General features: G+C 39.7%; 1 protein-coding gene across 3 annotated transcripts in view; it reads left to right on the forward strand.

Moving 5' to 3' along the window:
* Window positions 1–17668, forward strand: part of SCN11A (sodium voltage-gated channel alpha subunit 11) — a 210005-nt gene that overhangs the window by 189127 nt on the left and 3210 nt on the right. For 2 of the 3 annotated variants that reach the window (XM_037988429.2, XM_007971729.3), the window contains 2 exons: window positions 2864–2968; window positions 15589–15859. In XM_037988429.2, the coding sequence (XP_037844357.1) occupies window positions 2864–2968; window positions 15589–15859 (376 nt within the window). The remainder of the gene's footprint in view (window positions 1–2863; window positions 2969–15588; window positions 15860–17668) is intronic. The other variant, XM_037988430.2, reaches the window with a different exon arrangement.

Below are 17668 nucleotides of genomic sequence, written 5' to 3' on the forward strand. Positions count from 1 at the left end.
ATGGCTCTCTTTTATTTTTCCTTTGGACTCTCATAATTCATCCAAAATGTATCTTGATACCAGCTAGCCTTCCTAGCATCTGCTGGGAAAGTTTTTCTTGTTGTTATACAACTGTATTGCTTCTGCTACTCAGGAGTGTGTGATGTAGCATCCTCTCTGTAACATGCATCTTGATTGCAATCAATACCTGCAATTTGGATGTCAGCCTTGGTGATTTTAGATTTAAGCTTACATTAGAAATCATTGTTTTGATCAATCCACTATGTCCTTTTGTTTTGTCTTGTTTCACTTTTTATTACAGAAAATCTCAAACATGCACAAGAGTGTACTGGAACTAACCTAAAATACCCATCACCCAGCACAACATTTATTGACTTAAGAATGTGCTTGTTCTAAGCCATATATGCCCTTACTCAACTCTGCCACCAGATTTTTTTTATGGAGCAAACCACAGACATCACATCATTTGATTCATAAATATTTTAGAACATATGTCTTTTTTTTTTTTTTTTTTTTTTTTTGAGACGGAGTCTCGCTCTGTCACCCAGGCTGGAGTGCAGTGGCCGGATCTCAGCTCACTGCAAGCTCCGCCTCCCGGGTTCACGCCATTCTCCTGCCTCAGCCTCCCGAGTAGCTGGGACTACAGGCGCCCGCGACCTCGCCTGGCTAGTTTTTGTATTTTTTAGTAGAGACGGGGTTTCACCAGGTTAGCCAGGATGGTCTCGATCTCCTGACCTCGTGATCCGCCCGTCTCGGCCTCCTAAAGTGCTGGGATTACAGGCATGAGCCACCGCGCCCGGCCCATATCTCTTTTTAAACATAACCACAATTCCATTAGTATGCCAAAAAATTTAATGTGAATTCTTTAAATTCATCAAATACCCAGTCTATTTTCAAATTGGTCTGAGCCTTTAATTTAAAAGAAAAATGTTTGTTTATTAATTCTGTGTTTCATTTATTTGTTTCTGTTGAAGCTTGATGTTTGTTTGTTTTCAAATCAGGATTCAAATACATAAGGTCTTTCCATTTGACAACTTTCTTGTTCTCTGAAATGCCAAGATGTTCCAAATTTAGGTTGTACCCTTCCTGCCCTAGATCTGTAATCAGCCATTTCTCTAAAAACTGTTTCTTTGTGGGAAATGGTTTCGAAGATCACAATCTGGAATGCTCATTGTCATTGTTTCTAAGCCTTTCGAGTGGACAGAATTGCTTAAATTCAGGACTATAAGAAAATATGTAAGTGGAATACTTATATATTGCATACTGATAACTCAAATTCAGGATACAAAGTCTTCACTTAACATCTGCATCTCCTCTTTTCCACACTGAAAAACCTTGTTCTCAAAGGCAAAGACGATAGAAGTTAAAATTTCCACAATTACTCATTTTCTTTATCTCACAACACACATACACACACTACAGTCTTAGAATAGTGGTATTAATACTATTATGACATATATGATTACTAAAAGACTAATGTATTCCCAGCATCCCAGAACAACTTGATTAAATTTTAGGTTGACTTCTAGGGCTATATATTTTTTATCTGTGCTGGTGGAGTAAAGTCAAACCCCAAACCCTCATCAAGTAAGCCTGGAGTCATAAATAATCAGGGAAGACTGGCTTTTTACTCATAGTCTGGATTGAGAAAATTTTCTGATTGTCTTCCATTGCCAACAGACAGATTCTGGTTTTTTTCTTTACCCTTCTGTTGGCCGCCTTTGGATAGTCCCATATTCTTGCAAGGACATTGTGCCTCCCCTCCCTTTGCATAGGCATTATTTCCCATTACCCCCTTACATTTACTAAAAACTGAGATTCTAGTTTACAGAGATTAGTAAATGTTCTAAGACCAACCATGGCTTTGGGCTAATTTACTCGTCTATCTTTTTGATCTCTCAATTCAGACCCCCAATTTTTTTCTTACTTTTATGCAAGTTCAGCTATACATTTTTTTAAATTATACTTTAAGTTCTAGGGTACGTGTGCACAACGTGCAGGTTTGTTACATATGTATACTTGTGCCATGTTGGTGTGTTGCACCCATCAACTTGTCATTTACATCAGGTATAACTCTCAATGCCATCCCTCCCTCCTCCTCCCTCCCCATAATAGGCCCCCATGTGTGATATTCCCCTTTCAGAGTCCAAGTGATCTCATTGTTCAGTTCCCGCCTATGAGTGAGAACATGGAGGGCAAAATATCTAGAAAGGCTAGGTAAACTAGAACAGAATTCTTTTAAAATGTATAGCTGGAACAGAAAATCAGCTATACATTTTAAAAGAATTCTGTTCTAGTTTGTCTAGCCTTTCTAGATATTTTGCCCTCAAATTTCCAGATGTGAGAATCCTAGCTCATTTTTCTATTCTTTCTTGCTTAGTAGTGAAAATAGAACTTTTTTTTCCCTGAGAGTGGCTCTGAACAGATTTTATGCAGCTTTGTTAGTAATGTTATGTATATTCATTATTTAAGAGAAATCCAGTTGCCCTTTATGAGATTTTTGTCTAAATTTTGGTACTAATTTCTGTTTTTGTTGCATCGTGGTTTGATTTATGCAAGCTGAAATATATCAAATTTTTGTAAAGATTCTGTGTATATTTGCAAAGATTTATAACCTTTCTGTTCTAAAAAATGAAAAATAACTGATAAAGGAAACCTTATTTCTCCTGTATACCTTAACTTAAATCTTGTTTCTTTGCAGCATTTCCCTATAGTCCAGTCTCTTAAGCTTACTATTGGAATTTTAGGAACTGTTAATAGAAATGTAATGTAACTTTAAAATTGTGTCAAAAAATTCAGAACTAGATTCCAAAAAAAAAAAAAAAAGTGTTAAAGGTAATTAGCTCTTATCTTTTCCGTATACTTAGGTGGCCAAGACATTTTTATGACGGAAGAACAGAAGAAATACTATAATGCAATGAAAAAATTAGGATCCAAAAAACCTCAAAAACCTATTCCACGGCCTCTGGTGAGAGCAATTGAATGACTGTAAATATGTAGAACTGTTGAGTTATTGTGAGGAACTCACATTTCTGCAGTGCCATCCTTCTTTACTTTTAAAATTTGCAGGCATTAAGGACTCAACAGAAGTCAAGACATATTCAAACACTTAGGAAAATTAGATACTCAGATTCAAAAGTAAGAGCCTGGACAACAACTTAAATTTTTTTTTTAGTGAGCCAGGCAATAGGTGCTTAAGTAAATACTTATTGCAACCATATGAACTTAGTGGTCTGTTTGAACTTAATTTTGACCAGTTTTATTTTATTTTATTTCAGTAGTTTTTGGGGAACAGGTGGTTTTTTTGTTCCATGCATTAAGTTCTTTAGTGGTGAGATTTCTGAGATTTTGGTGCACATGTCACCCAAGCAGTGCACACTGTACCCAGTGTATAGTCTTGTATTCCTCACCCTCTTCTCAACCATCTCCTTGATTCCCCAAAGTCCATTGTATCATTCTCATGCCTTTATGTCCTCACAGCTTAGGTCCCACTTATAAGTTAGAAAATACTATACTTGATTTTCAATTCTTGAGTTACTTCACTTAGAATAATGGTCTCCAATTCCATCCAGGTTGCTGCAAATGCCATTATTTCATTCCTTTTTATGGCTGACTAGTATTCCATGGTGTAGATATACCACATTTTCTCTATTTATTCTTTGGTTGGCAGGCATTTAGCTTAATTTCACATTTTTGCCATTGAGAATTGTGCAGCTACAAACGTGGTGTGTGTAAGTGTCTTTTTCATATAATAACTTATTTTCCTTTGGGTAGGTACTTAGTAGTGAGATTGCTTAATCGAATAGTAGTTCTCCTTTTGGATCTTTAAGGAATTTCCATACTGGTTTTTATGATGGTTATACTAGTCTACATTGCCACCAATAGTGTAAAAGTGTTTCCTTTTCACCACATCCATGCCAACATCTATTTTTTTTTTTTGATTTTTAAATTATGATCATTCTTGCAGGAGTAAGGTGGCATCCCATTGTGGTTTTAATTTGCATTTGCCTAAGAATTAGTGATGTTGAGCTTTTTTTTTCTATGTTTTCCTGGCCATTTGTAAACCTTTTTTTGAGAATTGTCTGATTATGTCCTTTGCCTACTTTTGGATAGAATTGTTTTTGTCTTGATGATTCGTTTGAGTTCCTTTTAGATCCTGAATATTAGTCTTTTGTCAGATGCAAAGTGTGTGAATATGTTCTCCCACTTGGTGAGTTTTCTCTTTACTCTGCTGATTATTTCTTTTGCCGTGCAGAAGATTTTTAGTTTAATTAGGTCTCATTTATTTATTTTTGTTGCATTTGCATTTGGGTTCTCGGTCATGAATTATTTGCCTAAGCCAATATCTGGAAGCGTTTTCTTGATGTTATATTCTAGAATTTGTATGGTTTCAGGTCTTAGAGTTAAGTCTGATCCATCTTGAGTTAATTTTTGTACCAGGTGAAAGACGAGGATCTAGCTTAATTCTTCTAATGTGAATTGCCAATTATCCCAACACAATTTGTGGAATAGGGTGCCCTTTCCCCAATTTATGTTTGTTTGCTTTGCCAAAGATCAATTGGCTGTAACTATTTGGCTTTTTTGGGGGGTTCTCTATTCTGTTCCACTGGCCTACATGCTTGTTTTTATACCAGTACCATGCTGTTTCAGTAACTATGGCCTTGTAGTATAGTTTAAAGTCTGGTAATGTGATTCCTCCATATTTGTTCTTTTTGCTTTGTCTTGCTTTGGCTATGCAGGCTCTTTTATGGTTCCATATGAATTTCAAGAATTTTTTTCTAGTCCTGTGAAGGATGATGGTGGTATTTTGTTGGGAATTGCATTGAGTCTGTAGATTGCTTTTAACAGTATGGTCATTTTCACAATGTTAATTCTACCTATCCATGAGCAGGGGAATGTGTTTCCATTTGTTTGTGTCATTAATGATTTTTTTCAGCAGTGTTTTGTAGTTTTCCCTATAGAGATCTTTCATCTCCTTGGTTGGGTATATTTCATCTCCTTGGTTGGGTATATTTCTAAGTATTTTATGTTTTTCTACAGCTGTTGTAAAATACATTGAATTCTTGATTTGTTTCTCAGCTTGGTTGTTGTTGGTGTATAGCAGTGCTACTGATTTATGTACATTGCATTTGTATCCTGAAACTTTACTGAATTCATTTATCAGATCTAGGAGTTTTTTGGATGAGTCTTCAGGGTGTTCTAAATATACAGTCATATCCTTGGCAAACAGCAATAGTTTGACTTCCTCTTTTCCAATTTGAATGCTCTTTATTTCTTTCTCTTATCTGATTGCTCTGACTAGGACTTCCAGTGCTATATTGAATAGGAGTAGTGAAAGTGGGCATCCTTATCTTGTCCCAGTTGTCATGGGGAATGCTTTCAACCATTATCTGTTCAGTATGATGTTGGCTGTGGGTTTGTCACAGATGGCTTTTACTACCTTGTGCTGTGTTCCCTCTATGCCAATTTTGCTGAGGGTTTTTTATCATAAAGAGATGCTGATTTTGTCAAATGTTTTTTCTGTGTCTATTGAGATGATCATATAATTTTTGTTTTTAATTCTGTTTATGTGATGTATCATGCTTATTGGCTTGTGTGTGTTAAACCATCCCTGCATTCCTGGTATAAAGCCCACTTGATCATGGTGGATTTTCTTTTTGATATGCTGTTGGATTTAGTTAGCTAGTATTTTTTGAGTTGGATTTAGTTAGCTAGTATTTTTTGAGTATTTTGCACCTATTGTCATCAGGGATATTGGTCTGTAGTTTTCTTTTTTGTTGTGTCGTTTCCTGGTTTTGGTATTAGGGTGATACTGGCTTCGTAGAATGATTTAGGGAGGAGTTCCTCTTTCTCTGTCTTTTAGTGTCAGTGTAACCACCCTTGCCCTCTGCCTAGTCAGAGCCAGTTTATCAAGATGGGGGGGAATTGCAATGGAGAAAGAGTAATTCACGCAGAGCTGGCTGTGTGAGAGATGGGAGTTTTATTATTACTCACATCAGTCTCCCCAAGCATTCAGGGATCAGAGTTTTGAAAGATAATTTGGTGGGTAGGGGCTAGGGAAATGGGGAGTGCTAATTGGTCAGGTTTGATATGGAATCATAGGGGGTCAAAGTGAGGTTTTCTTGCTGTCTTCTGTTCCTGGGTGGAATGGCAGAACCAGTTGAGCCCGATTATGGGTCCGGGTGGTGTCAGCTGATCCATCCAGTGCAGGGTCTGCAAAATATCTCAAGCACTGATCTTAGGTTTTACAATACTGATGTTATCTCCAGGAGCAATTTGAGGAGGTTCAGACTCTTGGAGCCCAGAGGCTGCACGACCCCTAAACCCTAATTTCTAATCTTATAGCTAATTTGTTAGTCCTGCAAAGGCAGCCTGGTCCCCAGGCAAGAGGATGGGGTCTTTTTGGGTAATATCTATTATCAATTTTGTTTTAAAGTCAAGCCATGAATTGAATTCCTTCCCAAAGTTAGTTCAGCCTATACCCAGGAATGAACAAGGACAGCTTAAAGGAGGTTTTGTTTGTTTGGTTTTGGTATATTTCAAGGCTTTGTTTCATAATTTAGAATTCCTTTTTGCATTTCTTGTAGTGTTGGTTTGGTGGTGATGAATTCTCTCAGCATTTATTTGTCTGAAAAAGACTTTATCTCTCCCTCATTTATGAAGCCTAGTTTCACTGGATACAAAATTCTTGGCTGACAATTACGTTGTTTATGGAGGCTAAAAATAGGACCCCAGTTCCTTCCAGCTGGTAAGGCTTCTGCTGAGAAGTTAACTGTTAATCTTATAGGTTTTCCTTTATAGGTTATCTAATTCTTTTGTCTCACAGCTCTTGATTCTTTCCTTCATCTTGACTTTGGATAACTTGATGACTATGTTCCTAGGTGATAATCTTTTTCTGATGAACTTCCCAGAAGTTTTTTGAGCTTCCTATTTGGTTGTCTAGATTTCTAATGAGGCCAGGAAAGTTTTCCTCAATTATTTCTTCAAGTAAGTTTTCTGAACTTTAGATATCTCTTCTTCATCAGGAAGACCAGTTATTCTTAGGTTTAGCCATTTAACATAATCCTAAATGTCTTGGAGGCTTCATTCATTTTTTAAACTTTTTCTTTATCTTTGTCTGATTGGTTTTTAATTCAAAAGCCTTGTCTTTGAGCTCTAAAGTTCTTCTACTTGTCCTAGTCTATTGTTGAAACTTAGCATGGCATTTTGCATTTCCCTGGGTGTGTCTTTCACTTCCAGAAGTTGTGACTATTTTTTTCTTTATGATATCTATTTCTCTGGAAAATTTTTTTATCCATCTCTTGTATTGTTTTTTAAATTTCTTTAAGTGGGTTTTCACCTTTCTTTGGTATCTCCTTGATTAGCTTAATAATCAATCTTCTGAATTCTCTATCTGGAAATTCAGAGATTTCTTCTTGGTTTGGATCCATTGCTGGGAAGCTAGTATGATCTTTTGGAGGTGTTACAGAACCCTGTCTTGTCATATTACCAGAATTACTTTTCTCGTTCCTTTTCACTTGGGTGAAAAATTGTTACTTATTTTATTACTTAAAATTGTTCTTGGATTTAATTTTAATTGAACATTTTTTAAAATTTTTTTAAAATTTAAAATATTTCCCTCTTTAACATCCGTGTGTATTTTAGCCTAATTTGATTATTGGTACTTGTAGGAGTAAAGACTGTATATGAGATCCTTAGTTATAGAGAGTCATTGTGAGAGGGGACAGTGTGCTGGCAGCCCTTGCTCGCTCTTGGTGCATCCTCAGCCTTGGCGCCCACTCTGGTCACGCTTGAGAAGCCCTTCAGCCTGCTGCTGCACTGTGGGAGCCCCTCTCTGGGCTGGCCAAGGCTGGAGCCGGCTCCCTCTGCTTGCCGGGAGGTATGGAGGGAGAGGTGCGGGTGGGAACCGAGGCTGCGCAAGGTGCTTATGGGCCAGTGCGAGTTCCAGGTAGGCGTGGGCTCGGTGGGCCCCACACTTGGAGCTGCCGGCTGCTGCTGCCGGCCCCAGGCAGTGAGGGGCTTAGCACCCTGGCCAGCAGCTGCAGAGGGTGTGCTGGGTCCCCGGGTAGTGCCGGCCCACTGGTACTGCGCTCCAATTCTCGCTGGGCCTTAGCTGCCTCCCCATGGGGCAGGGCTCGGGACCCACAGCCCACCATGCCTGAGCCTCCCCCCACCGTGGGCTCCTGCGTGGCCCGAGCCTCCCCTATGAGCACCGCCCCCTGTTCCACGGTGCTGGGTCCCATCAACCGCCCAAGAGCTGAGGAGTGTGGGCATGTGGCGCAGGACTGGCAGGCAGCTCCACCTGTGGCCCTGGTGCAGGATCCACTAGGTGAAGCTGACTGGGCTCCTAGGTCTAGTGGGGACTTGGAGAACCTTTATGTCTAGCTAAGGGAGTGTAAATACACCAATCAGCACTCTGTGTCTAGCTCAAGGTTTGTAAACACACCAATCAGCACCCTGTGTCTAGCTCAAGGTTTGCAAATGCACCAGTCAGTGCTCTGTATCTAGCTAATCTAGTGGGGACTTGGAGAACTTTTCTGTCTAGCACTGTGTCTAGCTAAAGGTTTGTAAATGCACCAGTCAGCACTGTGTGTCTAGCTCTGGGATTGTAAACACATCAATCAGCACCCTGTGTCTAGCTCAAGGTTTGTAAATACACCAATCAGTATTCTGTATCTAGCTAATCTAGTGGGGACTTGGAGAACCTTTATGTCTGTCTAAAGGATTGTAAATGCACCAATCAGCACCCTGTGTCTAGCTCAAGGTTTGTAAACACACCAATCAATACTCTGTGTTTAGTTAATTTGGTGAGGACTTGGAGAACTTTTATGTCTAGCTAGAAGATTGTAAATGCACCAATCAGCATTCTGTGTCTAGCTCAAGGTTTGTAAATGCACCAATCAGTGCTCTGTATCTAGTTAATCTGGTGAGGACTTGGCTTTTATGTCTAGCTAGAGTATTGTAAATGCACCAATCAACACCCTGTCAAAACGGACCAATCAGCTCTCTGTAAAATGGGCCAATCAGGAGGATATGGGTGGGGCCAGATAAGGGATTAAAAGCAGGCTGCCTGAGCCAGTAGGGGAAACCTGCTGGGGTCGCTTTCCAGGCTGTGGAAGCTTTGTTCTTTTGCTCTTTGCAGTAAATCTTGTTGTTGCTCACTGTTTGGGTCCACACTGCTTTTTTGAGCTGTAACACTCACCGTGAAGGTCTGCAGCTTCACTTCTAAGGCTAGCGAGACCACGAACCCACCGGGAGGAATGAACAACTCCTGACATGCCACCTTAAGAGCTGTAACACTCACCACTAAGGTCTGCTGCTTCACTCCTGAAGCCAGCGAGACCACAAACACACGAGAGGGAAGAAACTCCAAACATGTCCGAACATCAGAAGGAACAAACTCCAGACACACCATCTTTAAGAACTGTAACACTCACTGCGAGGGTCTGCGGCTTCATTCTTGAAGTCGGTGAGACCAAAAACCCACCAATTCCAGACACAATTGTGCACTGGCTTTTCCTGATGCTGGTTGTAGTAGTAATAGTCTTAGTGTGCTGGCAAGTTCACTGTCTCCTATGGGGTTGGAATGGCAGGGATCTCTTGCAGCTTATCTGGTTCTCTCATGGTGTACATTTTTATTTATTTATGTAATTTTCTCCTAGTGTTTTATTTACTGAGTTGATGATTCAGGTTTCAAGCCAATAGGGAAGGTATTCCTAGGTAGGCACTAGCTATGGCTAAGGCAGGTGGGTAAATGTAGTATCCAACAGTGGGCTGAGGTCCCAGCCGTGATGAAGGTGGCTGTGAGAGCTCTCAGATGTGCTGTTTTATCAGGGTGAAGAGGAGAAGCTACCGCAGCTCCTCTGCCAGGTCAGCCAGAAAGCTATTCACCTTATAGCCTCACTCCTGTCCCAGTGTTTTGGCTCTTCATATCAGACAGCCACCTCTTTTCATCTGTAGGAATGTTGATGTTCCAAATAGGGAGGAATTGTGACTCTGCCTCTCACACAGGCCTGAATCTGGAGTGCGCTGCTTCTGTGGGGCCACACTCACCCTGGATTGTTCCAGACAGGCTGTGTATTGATGCCTCCGTACTGTGTTCCTGTGGGGGAAGCCCCAGCTGTGTCTGCAGTGGAGTGCCAGGGGAAAACAAGGACCTCTTCTCCAAGGCCCTTCCCAATCACAGAGGATACCTGCCCACTGGGGTAGAGGTGCAGACTTTCCCTACTGTGCCAGCACTGCAGTTGTGTTTCTGCTGTGAGAAACTACTCACCAGCAGAAATATCTGGAACTCAAGGCCTGCTCTTCAGATTCTTTTGTCCCACAGGGTAATCCCCTGATGTGGTACACTCCCCCTTCCCTAGAGATGGGGCTTCCTGAAAGCCAGACTGCAGTGATTGTTCCTGCTCTTCTGGGTCTAGCCACCTGGCAGGGCTACCAGGCTCTGGGGTGGTGCTGGGGAGTGTTTGCAAAGAGTCCTGTGATATGATCTGTTTTCAGGTCTCCCAGCTGTGGATACCAGCACCTGCTCTGGTGGAAGTGGCAGGAGAGTGAAGTAGAGTCTCAGAGTCCTTGGTTTTAGATACATTCATTATGCTGGTTTTCTCGAATACTGGTTATACTAGCAGTGAAGTTGTCACGTGGACAGCTCAGGACCTCTGGTTAGCCAGGATGTTGCAGGCAGTAGAATTAGCTGTCGTCTTCTCCTTCCTGGGATCAGGGCTATTCTGTCATGAATTGCAGTCACGTCCTGAGTTGGTTGACCTCCAGCCAGGAGGTGGTGCTTTCAAGAGAGCACCAGCCATACTATTAGCAGTGGGATATATGCTTGCCCTAGGTTGGCCAGGGGAAGTATTCTGACTTTTCAGGTGATGGGCAGAGCCGTAAGGGTTTATGTTTTTTGTGTGCAGCTACCAGGACAGGTAGAGAAAAACCGTCAGGTGGGGGCAGGGTTAGGCAGATCCAAGTGAAGACTGTCCTTGAGTGGGGTTTGCCATAACCACTGTGGGGGGTGAGGAGGTGGTCCTCAGGCCAATGGGGTTATGTTCCAGAGGGGATTATGGCTACCTCTAGCTGTGCAGTATAGTTCACCAGGGAAGTGGGGGATAGTGAGTAGTGAAAGGCCTTGCCCAGCTCCCACACAGTTGGTGAGGCTGGTCTTGCTCCTGCAGTGCCCTACTAACTGCATGAAGTTTAGACCCAGGCAGCCTATGCAGGGATCTCAGACCTGCCCCAGGTCATAAGTTTCCCTGCTTACAAAGCAAGCATGGCTTTCAGGCCACATCCCTCCCTGTCTGCCCACGACGTCGGCAGCTCCTGCACTTGTGTCTGCAGCAATTCCCGTTAGCCCCCTGGATTCTGCTCAAGGAAGTTTGTGCCCAGTTGAAATTATCACAAAATCTAATTGGAAGTTTCTTTCACCCTATGGTCCCTCTTTTATTTGTCTGTCTGCCTTCTCAGAAGGCCCCTGTGAGATACAGTCAGGAATGGCATTCCAGGGCTCAAGCTGGAGACTGGGAGCACCTTCAAGGTTGCTGCTGCTGCTTCTACTTTTGCACTTGATGCAGCTCCCTGAATTCATTTCAGCTCTAGGTAAGGTTACATCCTTCTCTCATGATCTGGATTTTCAGATTCCCCAGTGGGGATGTGTGTTCGGAGGCAGGTTTTCCCCCCTCTCACTCACACTTTGGGAACTCACTGCTTTTCACCTGTCTTGTGCAGTCTGCAGTCGCATGTCGCTTCTTTCAAAGGATCTGTGAATTCTTCTGGTTTTCTTGTTACGTTCCTGCGGTGGTTCTTGAAGCAAAAGTCCACAGTGTGAGTCTCCACACACTGTTTTTCTGTCCATCCAGGTGGGAGATGCACATTAGCCTTGCCGCCTCTCTGCCCGTCTTCCCGTTTTTGCTTTTTTCAATTTTGACCAGTTTAAAATGTACTTATAACACTTTTTACTAGTTTTTGTTAGTGTGAGGTTAAGGTCATGTATACTTACTTCCACTTTACAAGTATTTATGACAAACTTTGTATATCAGGGATTGACAGACTTTTCCTTAAAGACCCAGATAGTAAATATTTTAGTCTTTGCTGGCTATTTGTCTCTGTCATAGTACTCAACTCTGCCACTGTGGCACAGAAGCAGCCGTAAACAATATAGAAGAAATGAACATGCCTGTATTCCAACACAACTTTATGTAGGTACATGGAAATTTGGATTTTATATAATTATCGTATGTCGCAAAATTTTATTCTTCTTTTGATTTTTGTTTTACCAAACATTTAAAAATGTAAAACCCATTCTGAGCTCATGGGCTGTACAATAACACATAGGTCACTGGATTTGTCCTATAGGCCATGGTTTGCTGATCCCTGCTCTCTATGAATCCTACTCTGTCAGGTACTGTGGGACAAGATAGAAGCAGCATCCAGGGCAGCTCTGTGCTTGCAGTCTAATTGAGGAGCTGAGATGTTGTATACATACTTGAGAGCATTGGATTATAAAGTAGTACAACAGGCACAACAGAGTTGGTAGCTCTGACAAGTAAGTTTGAAAGCTCCAAACCTGAGCAGGTCAGTGGAGGCTGAGAAATCAGGGAAAGCAGTATGAAAGAGGGGCTTGCAATCTGAAGCATGTAGATCATTTGGAGATTCCCATTTGAACTTGAGATCCCAAATAATGAATGCAGTTCACTTACTGTTATTCTCGGCACTCACAATAGAACTTGGCATAAAATAATAATAACTTCTCAGTAATTATTTATTGAATAAAAAATATGCTTTAAGGCACAAACAGAGTCCATCACACTAAAATGAAGTATTTGTGATGCACTAAAAATGTCAATGAATGTCAGGGCCAAGAATTTAGAATTTATCTTTTATGTAGTGATAGATTTTTGACCACAGGGTTAATGATAAAATTTTATTTGGGGAGGTTTAACCTGCCAACGGTGTATGGGACTTCAGTTTACCTAAATTGAATCTAGTTTTTAAATACCAATCTCACTTTCTAGTACTAATTTCACTTTAAAGTACTTGAACTTGAGCCAACAACAAGAAAAGAGAATTTTTGTTCACATATGCATGCTATACAACCACTGATTCATTACCAGTTAGTCTTGGGTTTGGCATTAACTAAAAGAGTCACAAGACACAATATATTCCCACACATTTATCAGTGTATTTCAAGCAACGCAGCACACAGCCAAACAGGAGTTGTAACAACATAGATGCACTGCACAGAGTATGCTAGGCTGCAAAAGATGAACTGAAAGTGGGTGCAGACTACATTAGCATAGGAAAGCTGTCACCTCCATTCCTTAACCATCTTTTATAGCATGTTTATCACATGGCTTATCTGGGAGTAGGTGCAAAGTCACAGCTCTCCCTGTGTAGCTGCAACTCACGAATCAAGCCTTCAATGAATGATTCTGGTAATAAAACACAATCTCACCACTTAACACTGCATGTTTATCTTGACTTTTACATTCCAGAGAGTAGTGCCACATGAGATAAATCCAACATCGTATCACCAGAAGTCCCTGAGTCTGGGCTTAGACTTCAACAGTTAGCCATTGACCCACAACTTTATCTCCCCAGAGATTTTTTTTTTCCATCTCTAAAATCCAAATATTAGCTTTTGACCCTTAAAACAAATGAATAGCAATTGCATAGGAGGAAAACATAGCTGTTTTAGCCTGAGCATTGATACATTTCGTTTCCAGTAATAGAACAAGGGGTTTGGAATCACTTCTGATTTCTCTTGAAACATCTTCACAGGGTGACTTTATTTCTTGGTTAAAAATTCATACTGAGGTATAGGAGTCACTATACGTTCTGAAGTGATGTAGAATGCTTTTTTGATCATCTAATACTTTAGGTAGTCCAACACTTTAGGTAATTTATGCTCTTAATCTTCTCTATTTGTCTTGATGTTAGAGTTAACTGTAAAACCAATACTTACCCTCCCTCATATTTCTTTTTGGCCTTCATCCCACTTCCCTGGAGTGCATCCTTGAAAGTGCCTTTTCTCCAACTCCTTTCTAACTTCCAAATTCATGCTCAAATAGGAAAGGCACTTGACTTTCTAGTGTCTTCTGGCTCTTTGATAAAAGCTTTGGGGCTCCCAGCACATGGCTTGAAAGTCACAATGGAAATGTAGTGTCTTCCAGTGTTGTCCCTACCCTCCTTCCTCTCATTGCCCTTGCCCTCCCAAAGTGATATATAATTCACTCCTGTGGTTTTAATTCATATCAGTATTAATGCCATCTGTATTCTAACTTCCAAACTCAAACTTCTACCTGCCATTGCCCTTGAATCCCCCACTGGCACCTCAACTCAACATGCTCAGGTCAGATCTCACCATCTCCTTTTAATATTCCTCATCCTCTGCTCTCTGGCTGGTTAAATGGTTTCGTCAACCAGCAACTATATTCTCAGTCTTAACTTTCCCAAAGCCCACTACATTTGAATTCTCTGACAGTTCTTGCTTCCACCTCACATTAGCTCTTATACATGCTTTTATCTTTATCTGCTGTCACCACCACAAGCCAACATCATCTTTGCCTGGGTTACATAACAGATCCCTAGGGTGTCTAAAGATGTATTCTTAGGGGTATATGAGTTCTCTAAAGATAATAGTGTAGCCACTTTGATTAAATGATAATATAATATAATATGTACACAGATTGTATGTGTACCAACGTATAGTCAAGAATGCTGTAAAATTTCAATTTCTGAGTTTGTAGTTAGGAATAGTTTTCCACTAAGTGAAGAACTAAGTAGTGCTTCACAGCAGTTATATTAAAGAAAATCATGGAATAATTGAGTAATTTCACCACATATGGTAGACTTGGCATGCAAACTTGAGTTAGAACCTGTGCCAGACCAATCACCGTATACAAACCACATGTAAATTTACCCTCTGTTGTAATATAAGTTAATAATTTTTTCTGTTTTAGTTTTAGTAATTATTGGATTATAATCTCATCTATTAGCTTTATCTTCAAGTGAACAAGAATTTTTAAATTGGCATTGTAGAAGTATTTGAATACAGAATTTTGGTTAAGTTCTGATTATTGTGAATTGGTAAATGGAGCATTGAAGATATTAATTCCATTTTTTCCAACATACTTATGTGAGCAGGTATTCTCTGCACTAATATTGTTGAAGTAAGAATACAGAAAGAGATAAAATATAGACCAAGATTCATCTTTTGATTATTAAATCCAACATGCACTGTTTTATTTCAGCAAAGCACATCATCAATCACATCAAAGTTATTTTGTTACTAAGACTTTGTAATATTTTTTGTTTTAAAAAATATTTTAAAATTAAATGTTTTAATATTTTTTGTTTTAAAGCTGTAAGCCTAAGCACTTAAAACCAGTTACTAATTACATTTGAATGAAAATATATAAGGCAACACTGGGGATTTATAGGAATTTATTGCCCTTTGGAAAGGGTCTGTATATTTTTCAAGGAAGTGCTTTAATTGTAAGGAAAAACAAATTCTGTTGTATTTATGTTGTTTTTTATTGTATATAATTTTATTCTTGCATTCAAAATGATTTATAATTTCTTTTTTTTTCTCAGAACAAATGTCAAGGTCTTGTGTTCGACGTAGTCACAAGCCAGATCTTTGACATCATCATCATAAGTCTCATTATCCTAAACATGATTAGCATGATGGCTGAATCATACGACCAATCCAAAGCCGTGAAATCCACCCTTGACCATCTCAACTGGGTCTTTGTGGTCATCTTTACATTAGAATGTCTCATCAAAATCTTCGCTTTGAGGCAATATTACTTCACCAATGGCTGGAATTTATTTGACTCTGTGGTCGTGCTTATTTCTATTGTTAGTAAGTAAAATCAGCAGTCAGAGGGGCTTTAAGAACCAGAAGTAAGTTTGTAAATCTTACTATTTTTTGAAGTTTGTTCAAACTATCCACAAAGCATCAAACTGGGCCTAAAGAATAGACAGGGTTACTAATGCCATTCTCTACTGGGAAGTTGCTAGAAGATAGAGAGTAATTTCCATTCCCTTAACTCGATACACAACTGAGATAGAGTTAAATAATTATGCAGATAATGTATTCAATGGAAATAGACAAAATTAAAATGACTCAGAAGTTTTTGGGGTGGTAACCTAATTTATTCAGTTAATTGAGTCAAAGTTCTACCTTTTCTGTGCAACTATAAGCCCTGTGAGCATTTTGTAGTTTTAAGGATTTACTGCCCATGTTTTTCCTTTGTTTAAAATCCACATGGATGCCAGATCACAATTATTGTGCCCCTGTGGCACTGCTGTGCCCCCTTTCAACCCCTATTCAAGGCCCCATGGCCCACTCTAGATTGGGCTTCCAAGAGTATATCATTCAGACAATCAAAGCTTTTTTTTCTATTCTATATCCCATGTTAACTTAAACCATAGTGTGAACTATGCTTGTCTCAGATTCTTTGATCCCATTTACTAACCAGCCTCATTCTCTAATCAGTATATTTTTCCTAATCACAGGCAGGGTTAACTAAAAGGTTTGTAAAAGAATACAAAAGAAAGAAGGTTATTGCCATACACCTTCTTATAAAACACACACATACACACATCATCTTTAAAATTAAATTATTCATGGCTAAACCATAAGTGCTTACTCTGGGTGTTTGAAGTTTGGTTTTAATTAAATCGTTAACTTTTTGTAATTATGTAAAACTGTCCAGGAGGCCTTCTCATAGTTCAAAACGCAATGAAGACAAAGAAAACTGGTTTTCCAAGTGGAAACTTTTGTGCGATCTCAGAAAGAATGCATCAAACAGATATATTGGATCACGATATTTTGGTTCCTAATGCTACTGCAGCAATGCAGATGTTTCAGAGAACAACAAAAAATATGCTACAGTTCGTAGTGTTTTCTGGTTTTTAAGCCATGATGTTAATGTAGATAAAGCTTAGCAATAGATTATTCTATGAGTTTACAGTTAAGTAGACCTTTAATTTTTATTAGTCAGTTCCAATCACAAGTCCTGGTGAAACTGACAGCAGCAAAAAAAAAAAAAAAAAAAAAAAAGGTGGTCGGATGTCTGGGGCGGGCCCTCTAAGAACTCAGAGATCCCTTCCTCTGATGAGTAAAGAGCAGCTCATTCATTCCAAAGTTCCTTCCATGCAATGCCAAGCATCATGCAGTTTGTGAAAATGTTTCTGACTTTTGTCCTTTGAACAACTGCTAAGCAATTGCAGTTATACATGCTGTCTGGCATTTGCTCCAGTGGATGAGAAAATCCACATATTAAGCCAGATAATACTCAGCAGTAGGATTAATCCATATATTAATCTTACTAATGTGGACAGAGTTTTATATGCCTTTGCCAATGTTTCTGCCATCCAACGCTTAGCCTCAATACTTTTCCAAGCTCTTTCCTAAGTTTTTGGAGAAATGCAAAATGAATGTGAGTTGAAATGAATCTGTCTCTAGGAGTTAACAATTTAGTTGAGGTATTACGGCTTACTCATCTTAAAGTGCCAAAAAAAGATAGGGAAATTAATTGAACACCAAATCACATGGTGCAAAGCAGAAATGAGCTCAGAGAAAGAACAGATTACTATGAGCTTGATCAGCCCAAGAAATATTCATAGAGGAGGTAAATCTTAAATGATGGGACTCCTCCAGTTGTTG

Source organism: Chlorocebus sabaeus, chromosome 15, assembly GCF_047675955.1.
Source record: "Chlorocebus sabaeus isolate Y175 chromosome 15, mChlSab1.0.hap1, whole genome shotgun sequence".
Taxonomy (NCBI): domain Eukaryota; kingdom Metazoa; phylum Chordata; class Mammalia; order Primates; family Cercopithecidae; genus Chlorocebus; species Chlorocebus sabaeus.